The 18,379-nt window shown below is 45.3% G+C and overlaps 1 protein-coding gene across 3 annotated transcripts in view; it reads right to left on the bottom strand.

The window, feature by feature from the left end:
• Positions 1-18,379, bottom strand: part of LOC115171898 (acyl-CoA synthetase family member 2, mitochondrial-like) — a 23,328-nt gene extending 4,949 nt beyond the window's left edge. Inside the window, exons 1-10 of one of the 3 annotated variants that reach the window (XM_029729100.1) lie at positions 18,298-18,379; positions 16,898-17,075; positions 13,357-13,552; positions 9,724-9,852; positions 9,573-9,626; positions 9,245-9,363; positions 6,522-6,684; positions 2,335-2,430; positions 703-851; positions 229-320 (exon numbers count right to left, since the gene is read on the bottom strand). In XM_029729100.1, coding sequence (XP_029584960.1) covers positions 229-320; positions 703-851; positions 2,335-2,430; positions 6,522-6,684; positions 9,245-9,363; positions 9,573-9,626; positions 9,724-9,852; positions 13,357-13,552; positions 16,898-17,061 — 1,162 coding nt within the window. In that variant the 5' untranslated portion in view covers positions 17,062-17,075; positions 18,298-18,379. Of the gene's footprint in view, positions 1-228; positions 321-702; positions 852-2,334; positions 2,431-6,521; positions 6,685-9,244; positions 9,364-9,572; positions 9,627-9,723; positions 9,853-13,356; positions 13,553-16,897; positions 17,076-18,180; positions 18,199-18,255 lie in introns of those variants that run through there. The other 2 variants (XM_029729099.1, XM_029729101.1) reach the window with 2 other exon arrangements.

Genomic DNA, 18,379 nt, shown 5'->3' with positions numbered 1-18,379 from the left:
GTATTTTTGGTGATGGTGGAGTACGACAGCTGAACTAAGCTGGCATTTGTATGTTATATTCTTCAAGAATCAATGGGTACATGAATTTAATATATAAGTCCAAAAAATGGATGTAGCAGATTGCCCCTTTAAGCTTAAACTTTACCACAACAATTAAGTTTATTTGTAGTTATTTCCAGCCAGACAACAAACAACATTCTACACAAACCTAAACTTCAAATCTCTCACCAGATTCAACTGATGACAGGTCATACTTGTGAAGGTCAGGCTGTCCAAGCATGTCAATGTACATGGTAGGAGTGCCGTAGAGGAAATTACACCTGAAACAGAGAACATATGAAGAGGTATTTAGTGTACTATAGAGGTTCATTCTCAATGTGCTCAGTGGCAGCTATTTCTATTATTCTTTTTACAACAGACTGACATGAAATATCTCTATTGTAAGTCTCCAGGATGTAAGTCACTTAAGGAAGAGGTTCCTAAACCTTTTTACTACCCCCCCCCCCATACCTTTCATTCTGAATAGCCTCCAGGTTGGTCTCAGGGTTTAAGACCTACCTTTCATTCTGAATAGCCTCCAGGTTGGTCTCAGGGTTTAAGACCTACCTTTCATTCTGAATAGCCTCCAGGTTGGTCTCAGGGTTTAAGACCTACCTTTCATTCTGAATAGCCTCCAGGTTGGTCTCAGGGTTTAAGACCTACCTTTCATTCTGAATAGCCTCCAGGTTGGCACGGCTGTCGTAACCAGCAGAGGGGAAGACCAGGGTGATGCCATGCAGTGCCATACACATCCCTCCTATCACTGAGCCTATGCAGTGGTACAGGGGTACAGGAACACACGCTCTTATAGGCTGAGGGGGAAACAAAAAGATCAGAGGTTACATGAGAAAGAGAGAGAGAAAAGTAGAAAGAGACACACAGAGGCAGAGAGAGAGAGAGAGAGAGAGAGAGAGAGGCAACCAAATCATGAAAAAACAAAAAGATAATTACTTGACACATTGGAAAGAATTAACAAAAAAACTGAGCAAACTTGAATGCTATTTGGCACAAAACAGAAAGTACACCGTGGCAGAATACCTGACTTAAGGTATTTCAACTTAAGGAAAGCTTTGTACAGACTCAGTGAGCATAGCCTTTCTATTGAGAAAGGTCGCCGTAGGCAGACCTGGCTCTCAAGAGAAGACAGGCTATGTGCACACTGCACAAAAAATTAGGTAGAAACTGAGCTGCACTTCCTAACCTCCTGCCACATGTATGACCATATTAGAGACACATATTCCCCTCAGATTACATACACAGATCCACAAAGAATTTGAAAACAAACCCGATGTTGATGAAATACCACAGTGTGCCATCACAGCAGCAAGATTTGTGACCTGTTGCCACAAGAAAAGGGCAGCCAGTGAAGAACAAACACCATTGTAAATACAACTCATATTTATGTTTATTTATTTTCCCTTTTGTACTTTAACCATTTGTACATCGTTAAAACACTGTATAAAAACATAATATGACATTTGTAATGTCTTTATTCTTTCGGAACTTCTGTGAGTGTAATGTTTGCTGTTCATTTTTATTGTTTATTTCACTTTTGTATATTATCTACGTCACTTGCTTTGGCAATGTTAACATATGTTTCCCATGCCAATAAAGCCCCTTGAATTGAATTGAATTGAGACACAGACAGAGAGAGCCACAGCGAGAGAGAGAGAGAGACAGCGAGCGCCACAGCGAGAGAGAGAGAGAGAGAGAGAGCGCCACAGCGAGAGAGAGAGACAGAGAGAACCACAGCGAGAGAGAGAGACAGAGAGCGCCACAGCGAGAGAGAGAAACAGAGAGAACCACAGCGAGAGAGAGAGAGACAGAGAGCCACAGGGAGAGACAGAGAGCCACAGCGAGAGAGAGAGAGACAGAGAGAGCCACAGCGAGAGAGAGGAAGACAGAGAGAGCCACAGCGAGAGAGAGAGAGACAGAGAGCGCCACAGCGAGAGAGAGAAACAGAGAGAACCACAGCGAGAGAGAGAGAGACAGAGAGCCACAGCGAGAGACAGAGAGCCACAGCGAGAGAGAGAGAGACAGAGAGAGCCACAGCGAGAGAGAGGAAGACAGAGAGAGCCACAGCGAGAGAGAGAGACAGAGAGCGCCACAGCGAGAGAGAGAAACAGAGAGAACCACAGCGAGAGAGAGAGAGACAGAGAGCCACAGCGAGAGACAGAGAGCCACAGCGAGAGAGAGGAAGACAGAGAGAGCCACAGCGAGAGAGGAAGACAGAGAGAGCCACAGCGAGAGAGAGAGAGAGAGAGAGATAATAATAGTCTACATGTCTCCACTGACCCTCCAGTCGAATCCCAGACGTAGACCCACAAAATAGGCGTTGTTGACAATGTTGTGGTGGGAGAGGGTGGCACCTTTAGGACTTCCTGTTGTTCCCTAGAGAACAGTAGACATCAGACAGACAGACTAATACTGTTGTTCCCTAAAGACCAGTAGACATCAGACAGACTAATACTGTTGTTCCCTACAGACCAGTAGACATCAGACAGACTAATACTGTTGTTCTCTACAGACCAGTAGACATCAGACAGACTAATACTGTTGTTCCCTACAAACCAGTAGACATCAGACAGACAGACTAATACTGTTGTTCCCTATAGACCAGTAGACATCAGACAGACAGACTAATACTGTTGTTCCCTACAGACCAGTAGACATCAGACAGACTAATACTGTTGTTCCCTATAGACCAGTAGACATCAGACAGACTAATACTGTTGTTCCCTACAGACCAGTAGACATCAGACAGACTAATACTGTTGTTCCCTACAGACCAGTAGACATCAGACAGACTAATACTGTTGTTCCCTACAGACCAGTAGACATCAGACAGACTAATACTGTTTTTCCCTACAGACCAGTAGACATCACACAGACTAATACTGTTGTTCCCTACAGACCAGTAGACATCAGACAGACTAATACTGTTGTTCCCTACAGACCAGTAGACATCAGACAGACAGACTAATACTGTTGTTCCCTACAGACCAGTAGACATCAGACAGACTAATACTGTTGTTCCCTACAGACCAGTAGACATCAGACAGACAGACTAATACTGTTGTTCCCTACAGACCAGTAGACATCAGACAGACTAATACTGTTGTTCCCTACAGACCAGTAGACATCAGACAGACTAATACTGTTGTTCCCTACAGACCAGTAGACATCAGACAGACTAATACTGTTGTTCCCTACAGACCAGTAGACATCACAGTCTAATACTGCTGTTCCCTACAGACCAGTAGACATCAGACAGACAGACTAATACTGTTGTTCCCTACAGACCAGTAGACATCAGACAGACAGACTAATACTGTTGTTCCCTACAGACCAGTAGACATCAGACAGACTGATACTGTTGTTCCCTACAGACCAGTAGACATCAGACAGACTAATACTGTTGTTCCCTACAGACCAGTAGACATCAGACAGACTAATACTGTTGTTCCCTACAGACCAGTAGACATCAGACAGACTAATACTGTTGTTCCCTACAGACCAGTAGACATCAGACAGACTAATACTGTTATTCCCTAGAGACCAGTAGACATCAGACAGACTAATACTGTTGTTCCCTACAGACCAGTAGACATCAGACAGACTAATACTGTTGTTCCCTACAGACCAGTAGACATCAGACAGACAGACTAATACTGTTGTTCCCTACAGACCAGTAGACATCAGACAGACAGACTAATACTGTTGTTCCCTACAGACCAGTAGACATCAGACAGACTAATACTGTTGTTCCCTACAGACCAGTAGACATCAGACAGACTAATACTGTTGTTCCCTACAGACCAGTAGGCATCAGACAGACAGACTAATACTGTTGTTCCCTACAGACCAGTAGACATCAGACAGACAGACTAATACTGTTGTTCCCTACAGACCAGTAGACATCAGACAGACTAATACTGTTGTTCCCTACAGACCAGTAGACATCAGACAGACTAATACTGTTGTTCCCTACAGACCAGTAGACATCAGACAGACTAATACTGTTGTTCCCTACAGACCAGTAGACATCAGACAGACTAATACTGTTGTTCCCTACAGACCAGTAGACATCAGACAGACTAATACTGTTGTTCCCTACAGACCAGTAGGCATCAGACAGACAGACTAATACTGTTGTTCCCTACAGACCAGTAGACATCAGACAGACTAATACTGTTGTTCCCTACAGACCAGTAGACATCAGACAGACTAATACTGTTGTTCCCTACAGACCAGTAGACATCAGACAGACTAACACTGTTGTTCCCTACAGACCAGTAGACATCAGACAGACAGACTAATACTGTTGTTCCCTACAGACCAGTAGACATCAGACAGACTAATACTGTTGTTCCCTACAGACCAGTAGACATCAGACAGACTAATACTGTTGTTCCCTACAGACCAGTAGACATCAGACAGACTAATACTGTTGTTCCCTACAGACCAGTAGACATCAGACAGACTAATACTGTTGTTCCCTACAGACCAGTAGACATCAGACAGACTAATACTGTTGTTCCCTATAGACCAGTAGACATCAGACAGACTAATACTGTTGTTCCCTACAGACCAGTAGACATCAGACAGACTAATACTGTTGTTCCCTACAGACCAGTAGACATCAGACAGACTAATACTGTTGTTCCCTACAGACCAGTAGACATCAGACAGACAGACTAATACTGTTGTTCCCTACAGACCAGTAGACATCAGACAGACTAATACTGTTGTTCCCTACAGACCAGTAGACATCAGACAGACTAATACTGTTGTTCCCTACAGACCAGTAGACATCAGACAGACTAATACTGTTGTTCCCTACCGACCAGTAGACATCAGACAGACTAATACTGTTGTTCCCTACAAACCAGTAGACATCAGACAGACAGACTAATACTGTTGTTCCCTACAGACCAGTAGACATCAGACAGACTAATACTGTTGTTCCCTACAAACCAGTAGACATTAGACAGACTAATACTGTTGTTCCCTACAGACCAGTAGACATCAGACAGACAGACTAATACTGCTGTTCCCTACAGACCAGTAGACATCAGACAGACAGACTAATACTGTTGTTCCCTACAGACCAGTAGACATCAGACAGACTAATACTGTTGTTCCCTACAGACCAGTAGACATCAGACAGACTAATACTGTTGTTCCCTACAGACCAGTAGACATCAGACAGACTAATACTGTTGTTCCCTACAGACCAGTAGACATCAGACAGACAGACTAATACTGTTGTTCCCTACAGACCAGTAGACATCAGACAGACAGACTAATACTGTTGTTCCCTACAGACCAGTAGACATCAGACAGACTAATACTGTTGTTCCCTACAGACCAGTAGACATCAGACAGACTAATACTGTTGTTCCCTACAGACCAGTAGACATCAGACAGACAGACGAATACTGTTGTTCCCTACAGACCAGTAGACATCAGACAGACAGACTAATACTGTTGTTCCCTACAGACCAGTAGACATCAGACAGACAGACTAATACTGTTGTTCCCTACAGACCAGTAGACATCAGACAGACAGACTAATACTGTTGTTCCTACAGACCAGTAGACATTAGACAGACTAATACTGTTGTTCCCTACAGACCAGTAGACATCAGACAGACTAATACTGTTGTTCCCTACAAACCAGTAGACATCAGACAGACAGACTAATACTGTTGTTCCCTACAGACCAGTAGACATCAGACAGACAGACTAATACTGTTGTTCCCTACAGACCAGTAGACATCAGACAGACTAATACTGTTGTTCCCTACAGACCAGTAGACATCAGACAGACTAATAATGTTGTTCCCTACAGACCAGTAGACATCAGACAGACTAATACTGTTGTTCCCTACAGACCAGTAGACATCAGACAGACAGACTAATACTGTTGTTCCCTACAGACCAGTAGACATCAGACAGACAGACTAATACTGTTGTTCCCTACAGACCAGTAGACATCAGACAGACTAATACTGTTGTTCCCTACAGACCAGTAGACATCAGACAGACAGACTAATACTGTTGTTCCCTACAGACCAGTAGACATCAGACAGACAGACTAATACTGTTGTTCCCTACAGACCAGTAGACATCAGACAGACAGACTAATACTGTTGTTCCCTACAGACCAGTAGACATCAGACAGACTAATACTGTTGTTCCCTACAGACCAGTAGACATCAGACAGACTAAATTGTGTGTAGGTGAGGGTAATGACATACTGTGTTGATAATAATGTATTGATAAGATGTGTGAGCTGTGCAGTAGAGTATTACTGCTCCAGGGGGCGCTGCACTGCAGCTGATCCTGTTCTTCCATTACCTCGGGTGTGGGGGGGGTGTGTGTGGGGATGTGTAAGGCCTGATTTCCCAGACACAGATTAAGCCTAGTCTAGGAAATCAGCTGTAAAGTATTCTTCTTGTTTTCAACAGGATACCTACGGATGTGAACTGTATGTTGATTGGGTCGTCGAAGGACAGTTTGGTCTGCAGGTCCTGCAGCTCCTGGTGGTGTTTTCTGCTTCCAGCCTGCATCACATCCTCTACATGTACAGTCCCTGTCTGTCTGCTGTCTGTCACAATCACCATACACAGGTCTGGTAGTCTGGCAGGAGGAACACAGTAGGTTAACATTACAGTAACACAATGACCGTTACATTACAGTAACATTACAGTAACACAATGACAGTTACACTACAGTTACACTGTCAGTAATATTACAGTAACACAATGTCAGTTAATACAGTAACATTACAGTAACACAATGACAGTAACATTACAGTAACCTTACAGTAACACAATGACCGTTACATTACAGTAACATAATGACAGGTACATTACAGTAACAGCCTTCATTAGGTCCCCCACTATCCCTGTCTGTCTGCATCATACACAGAAAATGAGGTTGGTTCCATCTACAGTTAAATAGACATCCACCAGTGGTAATATTTCTTATTTAGAGCCAATCCATTATTGTTCCAGTGTATCCCTTTTACTGTGTTTGACATCAGCCGGGTAATGCCAGGGTTGTGGAGGGAGGCTAGGGCCATGAGTGTATAGCAGTGTTATTGTCACTGCTATACACTATTGTCACATAGTGGCAGTGGAATATGTTGTTTTACAGGGTCAGCCATAGTAGTACGGGCCCCCTGGAGCAGATTAGGGGTTAGTGTCTTGCTCAAGGGCACATCATCAGATTTTTCACCTTGTCGGCTCAGGTATTCAAACATGTGACCTTTCAGTTACTAACCCAACACTGTAACCGCTAGGCTACCTGCTGCCCTTATACAGTAACTATCTGCAGTAATACCTATCTGCAGTAATACCTACAGTTGAAGTCGGAAATTTACATACACCTTAGCCAAATACATTTAAACTCAGGTTTTTCACAATTCCTGACATTTAATCCTAGTAAAACTTCCCTGTCTTAGGTCAGTTAGGATCACAACTTTAGTTTAAGAATGTGAAATGTCAGAATAATAGTAGAGAGAATGATTTATTTCAGCTTTTATTTCTTCATCACATTCCCAGTGGGTCAGAAGTTTACATACATTCAATTAGTATTTGGAAGCATTGCCTTTAAATTATTTAACTTCGGTCAAACGTTTCGGGTAGCCTTCTGCAAGCTTCCCACAATAAGTTGGGTGAATTTTGGCCCATTCCTCCTGACAGAGCTGATGTAACTGAGTCAGGTTTGTAGGCCTCCTTGCTCACACATGCTTTTTCAGGTCTGCCCACACATTTTCTATAGGTTTGAGGTCAGGGCTTTGTGATGACCACTCCAATACCTTGACTTTGTTGTCCTTAAGCCATTTTGCTACAACTTTGGAAGTATGCTTGGGGTCATTGTCCATTTGGAAGACTCATTTGTGACCAAGCTTTAACTTCCTGACTGATGTCTTGAGATGTTGCTTCAATATATCCATATAATTTTCCTACCTCATGATGCCGTCTATTTTGTGAAGTGCACCAGTACCTCCTGCAGCAAAGCACACCCACAACATGATGCTGCCACCCCTGTGCTTCAAGGTTGGGATGGTGTTCTTCGGCTTGCAAGTCTCCTCCTTTTCCTCCAAACATAACAATGGTCATTATGGCCAAACAGTTCTATTTTTGTTTCATCAGACCAGAGGACATTTCTCCCAAAAATCTTTGTCCCCATGTGCAGTTGCAAACCGTAGTCTGGCTTTTTTATGGCGGTTTTGGAGCAGTGGCTTTTTCCTTGCTGAGCGGCCTTTCAGGTTATGTCGATATAGGACTCGTTTTACTGTGGATATAGATAGTTTTGTACCCGTTTCCTCCAACATCTTCACAAGGTCCTTTGCAGTTTTTCTGGGATTGATTTGCACTTTTTACACCAAAGTACGTTCATCTCTAGGAGACAGAACGCGTCTCCTTCCTGAGCGGTATGACGGCTGCGTGGTCCCATGGTGTTTATACTTGCGTACTATTGTTTGTACAGATGAACGTGGTACCTTCAGGTGTTTGGAAATTGCTCCCAAGGATGAACCAGACATGTGGTCTACTATCTTTTTCTGAGGTCTTGGCTGATTTCTTTTGATTTTCTCATGATGTCAAGCAAAGAAGCACTGAGTTAGAAGGTAGGCCTTGAAATACATCCACAGGTACACCTCCAATTGACTCAAATGATGTCAATTAGCCTATCAAAAGCTTCTAAAGCCATGACATCATTTTCTGGAATTTTCCAAGCTGTTTCAAGGCACAGTCAACTTAGTGTATGTAAACTTCTGACCCACTGGAATTGTGATACAGTGAATTATAAGTGAAATAATCTGTCTGTAAACAATTGTTGGAAAAATTACTTGTGTCATGCACAAAGTAGATGTCCTAACCGACTTGCCAAAGCTATAGTTTGTTAACAAGAAATTTGTGGAGTGGTTGAAAAAATAGTTTTAATGACTCCAACCTAAGTGTATGTAAACTTCCGACTTCAACTGTATCTGCAGTAATACCTATCTGCAGCAGGAACAATCTGCAGTAATGACTATCTGCAGTAATGACTATCTGCAGTAACTACCTGTAGTAATAACTAGTAACTATCTGCAGTAAGTAACTGTAGACCTATGCTATATGTTAGTATATTACTGGTTTATCCTGCTAGTTATTGGTTTACTTCACGGTCCAATAGTACAGAATTAACATACCTGGAGCTCGTAAAGACCCCTGACTCTGCTGTTTCCATCTCTGGGCAGATCTGTCTCAGCATGTCACAGAACCTCTGGGTCTTAAACTGGGTGGGACACATCACAGCTTTACACTGCACCTACAGAGACAGACAGAACAGAACATCTGGATCGTAAACTGGGTGGGACACACCACAGCTTTACACTGCACCTACAGAGACAGAGAGAACAGAACCTCTGGGTCTTAAACTGGGAAGGACACAGACAGCACCAGGGTCAGGATCAGTTCAGCTTTTCATTCAGTCAAACCAGGAAGTGTAAAACAACATGGTACTGGATAAGAACAAACCTTCCTCAGGGTGTACTCCAGCTCCTTCAGCTGATAGGCTGGGTTTATTGACACCTGTAGAGATTACAACAATACTTTAATATTAGGAACAATACATCCTAACAGATAATACATATTCATTTTAGAATCTAATATAATAGCTCATCTTCACCAGTATGATGCCAGCCTTGGCTGTGGCGAACTGAAACAGGATCCAGTGGTATGTGTTGGGCCCCCAGACTCCTAGTCTGTCCCCTCTCTTCAGACCCAGGGCCAGGAGACCTGCAGCAGCCTGGTCAACCTGGGTAGGAGGGAGACCATGACCCAGGTAGTAATATACAGGATGATATCCTATATGTAAAGGCGTTCTGCAGTTTGTGTTTATGAGTATGTGTATAAATGTAATGTAATATATTATTACAAAGCTGTTTATGTTTCTGTTGTTCCACCATGGATGACCTAGTTAGCATTACTCAGGGTGTTTCACCATGGATGACCTAGTTAGCAGGACTCAGGGTGTTTCACCATGGATGACCTAGTTAGCAGGCCTCAGGGTGTTCCACCATGGATGACCTAGTTAGCACGACTCAGGGTGTTCCACCATGGATGACCTAGTTAGCAGGCCTCAGGGTGTTCCACCATGGATGACCTAGTTAGCACGACTCAGGGTGTTTCACCATGGGTGACCTAGTTAGCAGACCTCAGGGTGTTTCACCATGGATGACCTAGTTAGCAGGACTCAGGGTGTTTCACCATGGATGACCTAGTTAGCAGGACTCAGGGTGTTTCACCATGGATGACCTAGTTAGCATTACTCAGGGTGTTTCCCCATGGATGACCTAGTTAGCAGGCCTCAGGGCGTTTCACCATGGATGACCTAGTTAGCAGGCCTCAGGGTGTTCCACCATGGATGACCTAGTTAGCAGGCCTCAGGGTGTTCCACCATGGATGACCTAGTTAGCAGGCCTCAGGGTGTTCCACCATGGATGACCTAGTTAGCAGGACTCAGGGTGTTCCACCATGGATGACCTAGTTAGCAGGCCTCAGGGTGTTCCACCATGGATGACCTAGTTAGCAGGCCTCAGGGTGTTCCACCATGGATGACCTAGTTAGCAGGACTCAGGGTGTTCCACCATGGATGACCTAGTTAGCAGGCCTCAGTGTGTTTCACCATGGATGACCTAGTTAGCAGGACTCAGGGTGTTCCACCATGGATGACCTAGTTAGCAGGCCTCAGGGTGTTTCACCATGGATGACCTAGTTAGCAGGCCTCAGGGTGTTTCACCATGGATGACCTAGTTAGCAGGACTCAGGGTGTTCCACCATGGATGACCTAGTTAGCAGGACTCAGGGTGTTGCACCATGGATGACCTAGTTAGCAGGCCTCAGGGTGTTCCACCATGGATGACCTAGTTAGCAGGCCTCAGGGTGTTTCACCATGGATGACCTAGTTAGCAGGACTCAGGGTGTTCCACCATGGATGACCTAGTTAGCAGGACTCAGGGTGTTGCACCATGGATGACCTAGTTAGCAGGCCTCAGGGTGTTCCACCATGGATGACCTAGGTAGCAGGACTCAGGGTGTTTCACCATGGATGACCAAGTTAGCAGGACTCAGGGTGTTCCACCATGGATGACCTAGTTAGCAGGCCTCAGGGTGTTCCACCATGGATGACCTAGTTAGCAGGACTCAGGGTGTTTCACCATGGATGACCTAGTTAGCAGGACTCAGGGTGTTTCACCATGGATGACCAAGTTAGCAGGCCTCAGGGTGTTCCACCATGGATGACCTAGTTAGCAGGCCTCAGGGTGTTCCACCATGGATGACCTAGTTAGCAGGACTCAGGGTGTTCCACCATGGATGACCTAGTTAGCAGGCCTCAGGGTGTTTCACCATGGATGACCTAGTTAGCAGGACTCAGGGTGTTCCACCATGGATGACCTAGTTAGCAGGCCTCAGGGTGTTCCACCATGGATGACCTAGTTAGCAGGCCTCAGGGTGTTCCACCATGGATGACCTAGTTAGCAGGCCTCAGGGTGTTCCACCATGGATGACCTAGTTAGCAGGACTCAGGGTGTTCCACCATGGATGACCTAGTTAGCAGGCCTCAGGGTGTTTCACCATGGATGACCTAGTTAGCAGGACTCAGGGTGTTCCACCATGGATGACCTAGTTAGCAGGCCTCAGGGTGTTCCACCATGGATGACCTAGTTAGCAGGCCTCAGGGTGTTCCACCATGGATGACCTAGTTAGCAGGCCTCAGGGTGTTTCACCATGGATGACCTAGTTAGCAGGACTCAGGGTGTTTCACCATGGATGACCTAGTTAGCAGGACTCAGGGTGTTCCACCATGGATGACCTAGTTAGCAGGACTCAGGGTGTTTCACCATGGATGACCTAGTTAGCAGGACTCAGGGTGTTCCACCATGGATGACCTAGTTAGCAGGCCTCAGGGTGTTTCACCATGGATGACCTAGTTAGCAGGCCTCAGGGTGTTTCACCATGGATGACCTAGTTAGCAGGCCTCAGGGTGTTTCACCATGGATGACCTAGTTAGCAGGCCTCAGGGTGTTTCACCATGGATGACCTAGTTAGCAGGCCTCAGGGTGTTTCACCATGGATGACCTAGTTAGCAGGCCTCAGGGTGTTTCACCATGGATGACCTAGTTAGCAGGACTCAGGGTGTTTCACCATGGATGACCTAGTTAGCAGGCCTCAGGGTGTTTCACCATGGATGACCTAGTTAGCAGGCCTCAGGGTGTTTCACCATGGATGACCTAGTTAGCAGGACTCAGGGTGTTTCACCATGGATGACCTAGTTAGCAGGCCTCAGGGTGTTTCACCATGGATGACCTAGTTAGCAGGCCTCAGGGTGTTTCACCATGGATGACCTAGTTAGCAGGACTCAGGGTGTTTCACCATGGATGACCTAGTTAGCAGGCCTCAGGGTGTTCCACCATGGATGACCTAGTTAGCAGGCCTCAGGGTGTTTCACCATGGATGACCTAGTTAGCAGGACTCAGGGTGTTTCACCATGGATGACCTAGTTGCCCCAGGGACAGATTTTCCCTATTTCCTCCCTGTTACTCTCTGTCTGCTTAGCTGTTTAACTAGTGGTAATCAATAGTTTCCCAACAATATACTGAGTTAGATGCTTAACTAGTGGTAATCAATAGTTTCCCAACAATATACTGAGTTAGATGCTTAACTAGTGGTAATCAATAGTTTCCCAACAATATACTGAGTTAGATGCTTAACTAGTGGTAATCAATAGTTTCCCAACATTTACATTACATTTAAGTCATTTAGCAGACGCTCTTATCCAGAGCGACTTACAAATTGGTGCATTCACCTTATGATATCCAGTGGAACAACCACTTTACAATAGTACATCTATATCTTTTTTTTTTTTTTGGGGGGGGGGGGGGGGGTTAGAAGGATTACTTTATCCTATCCCAGGTATTCCTTAAAGAGGTGGGGTTTCAGGTGTCTCCGGAAGGTGGTGATTGACTCCGCTGTCCTGGTGTCGTGAGGGAGCTTGTTCCACCATTGGGGTGCCAACAATATACTGAGTTAGATGCTTAACTAGTGGTAATCAATAGTTTCCCAACAATATACTGACACATAATAGTTGTTACGTAATTCCACGATGTCAGGATTTACTATTTGGTAAACCACCAATCAAATGCACTGACAGATAGGCCTGCTGTATGTGCTTTGAGTGGGAACAGAGTTAATGGCCTAAGAGTAATGGCCTCTAGATATGATGAAATAGATTAGAAGAGAGGGTGGATGAAAGACCTACGTCCTCCTGAAACTGGGAGAAGGTCTTACGGACTCCATCCTGCAGGAAGACCAGGGCCTCTCTGTGGGGCCAGCAGTCGGCTGCAGCCTGAAGACTCTGACCCACCGTCTGGCCCAGCAGGGACACTGAGGAGGCCCCATGGACGTAGCTGAAGCTCTGCCCTGGGACCATGGGGGGACTGTCCACATGGAGGGATCTGTTGAGGGAGAGACGTAAACAGTATACAGAGTAGACCTGGGTCAAATACATGTGGGAAATACTTGGAAGCTGTTTTTAGGTGCACTTCATAACACTTTGGAGTTTGGACATCGAGGACTATTTAATTGGTTCCATTGTACCAGGCAAACTACAGTAGACACAACCAAATGAATTCAGCTCAAGTATTTGACATAAGTACTGTAGTTGACCAAAGTTTGATACAGAAAGAGATAAAGAGGGAGTAAACACAGAGACATGGGTTGGTACACAGAGACATGGGTTGGAACACAGAGACATGGGTTGGTACACAGAGACATGGGTTGGAACACAGAGACATGGGTTGGAACACAGAGACATGGGTTGGAACACAGAGACATGGGTTGGAACACAGAGACATGGGTTGGTACACAGAGACATGGGTTGGAACAGAGAGACATGGGTTGGAACAGAGAGACATGGGTTGGAACACAGAGACATGGGTTGGGACAGAGAGACATGGGTTGGGACACAGAGACATGGGTTGGGACACAGAGACATGGGTTGGGACACAGAGACATGGGTTGGGACACAGAGACATGGGTTGGAACACAGAGACATGGGTTGGTACACAGAGACATGGGTTGGAACAGAGAGACATGGGTTGGAACAGAGAGACATGGGTTGGAATAGAGAGACATGGGTTGGAACAGAGAGACATGGGTTGGAACACAGAGACATGGGTTGGAACAGAGAGACATGGGTTGGAACAGAGAGACATGGGTTGGAATAGAGAGACATGGGTTGGAACAGAGAGACATGGGTTGGAACAGAGAGACATGGGTTGGAACAGAGAGGCGATGGGTTGGAACAGAGAGGCGATGGGTTGGAACAGAGAGCGATGGGTTGGAACAGAGAGCGATGGGTTGGTACACAGAGAGCGATGGGTTGGTACACAGAGAGCGATGGGTTGGAACAGAGAGCGATGGGTTGGAACAGAGAGCGATGGGTTGGAACAGAGAGCGATGGGTTGGAACAGAGAGCGATGGGTTGGAACAGAGAGCGATGGGTTGGAACAGAGAGCGATGGGTTGGAACAGAGAGCGATGGGTTGGAACAGAGAGCGATGGGTTGGAACAGAGAGCGATGGGTTGGAACAGAGAGCGATGGGTTGGAACAGAGAGCGATGGGTTGGAACAGAGAGCGATGGGTTGGAATAGAGAGCGATGGGTTGGAATAGAGAGCGATGGGTTGGAATAGAGAGCGATGGGTTGGAACAGAGAGGCGATGGGTTGGAACAGAGAGCGATGGGTTGGAACAGAGAGCGATGGGTTGGAACAGAGAGGCGATGGGTTGGAACAGAGAGGCGATGGGTTGGAACAGAGAGTGATGGGTTGGAATAGAGAGCGATGGGTTGGAATAGGTTGGAATAGAGAGCGATGGGTTGGAACAGAGAGTGATGGGTTGGAACAGAGAGGCGATGGGTTGGAATAGAGAGCGATGGGTTGGTACACAGAGAGCGATGGGTTGGTACACAGAGAGGGAGTAGAAACAGAGGGATAGGTTTGGTTTACAGACAGTAGAGTTGACTGTGAGGGTGTTCTTTATCCACGACGGTAGTCTCTTTTGAAACATCTCAGACCCAACCTCCTGTAGTGTTCCCTGACTGTGGTTTCATAGTGGACCCCTCTCCACTGTTCTCTCCCCTCTCCACTGTTCTCTCCCCTCTCCACTGTTCTCTCCCCTCTCCTCTTAGGAGCCGTTGGGAAAACAGCACAGATACGGCCCACCTCACCCACTCCCTATTGTCCCATCAGGTCACAGGACATGTGAAGTCTTTTAGAGGGGAAACTGGACTAATGGATACGTGAGAACCCTGTTCCTTACAGCCAAGACAACCACGCTGAACTGTTCCTTACAGCCAAGACAACCACGCTGAACCCCGTTCCTTACAGCCAAGACAACCACACTGAACCCTGTTCCTTACAGCCAAGACAACCACACTGAACCCTGTTCCTTACAGCCAAGACAACCACACTGAACCCTGTTCCTTACAGCCAAGACAACCACACTGAACTGTTCCTTACAGCCAAGACAACCACGCTGAACCCCGTTCCTTACAGCCAAGAGAACCACACTGAACCCTGTTCCTTACAGCCAAGACAACCACACTGAACCCTGTTCCTTACAGCCAAGACAACCACGCTGAACCCTGTTCCTTACAGCCAAGACAACCACACTGAACCCTGTTCCTTACAGCCAAGACAACCACACTGAACTGTTCCTTACAGCCAAGACAACCACGCTGAACCCCGTTCCTTACAGCCAAGACAACCACACTGAACCCTGTTCCTTACAGCCAAGACAACCACACTGAACCCTGTTCCTTACAGCCAAGACAACCACACTGAACTGTTCCTTACAGCCAAGACAACCACGCTGAACCCCGTTCCTTACAGCCAAGACAACCACACTGAACCCTGTTCCTTACAGCCAAGACAACCACACTGAACCCTGTTCCTTACAGCCAAGACAACCACACTGAACTGTTCCTTACAGCCAAGACAACCACGCTGAACCCCGTTCCTTACAGCCAAGACAACCACGCTGAACCCTGTTCCTTACAGCCAAGACAACCACACTGAACTGTTCCTTACAGCCAAGACAACCACGCTGAACCCCGTTCCTTACAGCCAAGACAACCACACTGAACCCTGTTCCTTACAGCCAAGACAACCACACTGAACCCTGTTCCTTACAGCCAAGACAACCACGCTGAACCCTGTTCCTTACAGCCAAGACAACCACGCTGAGCTCTGTTCCTTACAGCCAAGACAACCACGCTGAACCCTGTTCCTTACAGCCAAGACAACCACGCTGAACCCTGTTCCTTACAGCCAAGACAACCACGCTGAGCTCTGTTCCTTACAGCCAAGATAACCACGCTGAACCCCATTCCTTACAGCCAAGACAAAGCAGAAGCTGGGCTAGACAATCCAAGTAAAAACATATTTTAAAAACATGTTTCTGAAAAGGATTGCTTCAATAGCATGCAGTGACTTGAGCATGGCTCAGCTGGCATTGAAAGACATTACCCTCTGAATACTAGTCAAGACATATGCAGGCCATCAGGTCCATACTCTACAGTTGACAGATCATAGTGATCACTGCAACTGTAATTGACTACATTGAAATGGGATTGACCCCAACTGGTGGTGTGCTCTATAGGTCTGAATGACGAAATGTAATCTACAATCTATGTCAAAGGTCAGAGGTGGGCTTTAGAAAGGAAACACAACTTGCAAAATTACAGAGAAATAATCCAGCTAGTCTGTTTATGTATGACAATGTCAAGAGAGTTAACCTACCTACTGCACCAGAGCCAGGTTGGGTTCCCAGGTGTCCATGTCTTCTGTAGTGAGGAGACCACCTGTAGAGGTTGTAACACAGCCCTTCCAGAGAACACACTGAGCTGTCTGAGGTGAGCTGCCCTGGACCTCAGTAGCAAGGAGCTGATTCGCACCGCTGACATGGCCTCAGTCAGCTCTGAAAATAAGACCCAATGTATTATGTTCTGAATCCATTTAGACCTTTGTTAAAAATGTTGGCTTAAAATCTTCCTAGAAGTCAGAAAAACATGAGAAGGGACATGTACATGACATTTTAGTAAGTCTTTATTCATATTATAAATCTGATTTATTTAATTTTTCCATGTGGTTTCTATTAAAAGAGGCACTTTATTTAACAGGTTTTTGAAATTCAATATTGGTGCACTATTCCTATGTACAATATCAAAGGAAAGCAAAAGGCACTCTATTCGTGGAATGACCCATCTAAAATCTAGAAAGTCTATGGCCATTGAAATGCATTGGGTTTTACGCTAATATTGTTGCAGTGCAAAAAGTATGAATAGTATCAAACAGGCAGGAACCTGCACATTCTAAAGTTGGATAACTTATGTGCTTTCAGCATGCACATGACAAATACGTGTCAGATTTTCCGCAAGCACATTAATAAGAAGTATGTCGAATTTCTAAAGCCGTTCTTGCTTTCAGCAAGCACATCTATCTAAAATCATTTTGCGGCTATATAGCATACTCAATGCGACACATTTACTTCTGAATAACACGTCATTACAAAATAGATTACTCGCACTTGTTCTTATTTTGGCTTGGTACGGGTAGGCGATCGCTAGGTCGTTACACATAACTTCCATGCTGGGTTGAACACTCTTAGACTGCAGAATAGACAAACAAAAACGTTTTACTAGGCCCAATTAAGGTGTCACTGGGGAATAATCATCATTTAGTGTTTGTTATTTTAGCCATCTGGCTGCAGGCCTGATTGTTGGCTCGACATCTTACTGTAACATGAGGAGTTAATACCCAGTACTGGCACTGGTTTATATTATTACTCCATTAACGCTCTCAAAACGTTTCTGTTACATCAAATCTCTGTTAGGCTTCATCATCATGTCCCATCACGAACGACAATCAAAAAATGAAACAAAGGATTGATCATCTCTGACCGACGCGAATTACAGGCCTCAAGAAATCAATCACTCTGGAATTCTAGATATTTTAATACAGCTGTCTGCGCCCTACCATATTTGCATGATAAACTATTGTAACTTTTCTGAACACATCCTTACAGTAAATGACAAAATGTGCTCTAACTTCAGAAAACTTTTCTCCGATCTTTTCAAGTATAACATAAGTTTCCCTACCAGAAAACACGCGATACCGTAAAGTGTTGTGTATTCACGCACAGAAATTCAGGAGGAAACTGAAGAACGGATGGCTGAACAATGTTTTCGGCTTGACCGCGTTTTGTAAGTGTCCGCCCTCTTG

This window comes from Salmo trutta, chromosome 32 (assembly GCF_901001165.1).
Source record: "Salmo trutta chromosome 32, fSalTru1.1, whole genome shotgun sequence".
Lineage (NCBI taxonomy): Eukaryota > Metazoa > Chordata > Actinopteri > Salmoniformes > Salmonidae > Salmo > Salmo trutta.
Note: the sequence above shows the minus strand (reverse complement) of the source record. Positions and strands in the feature narration are given on the sequence as shown.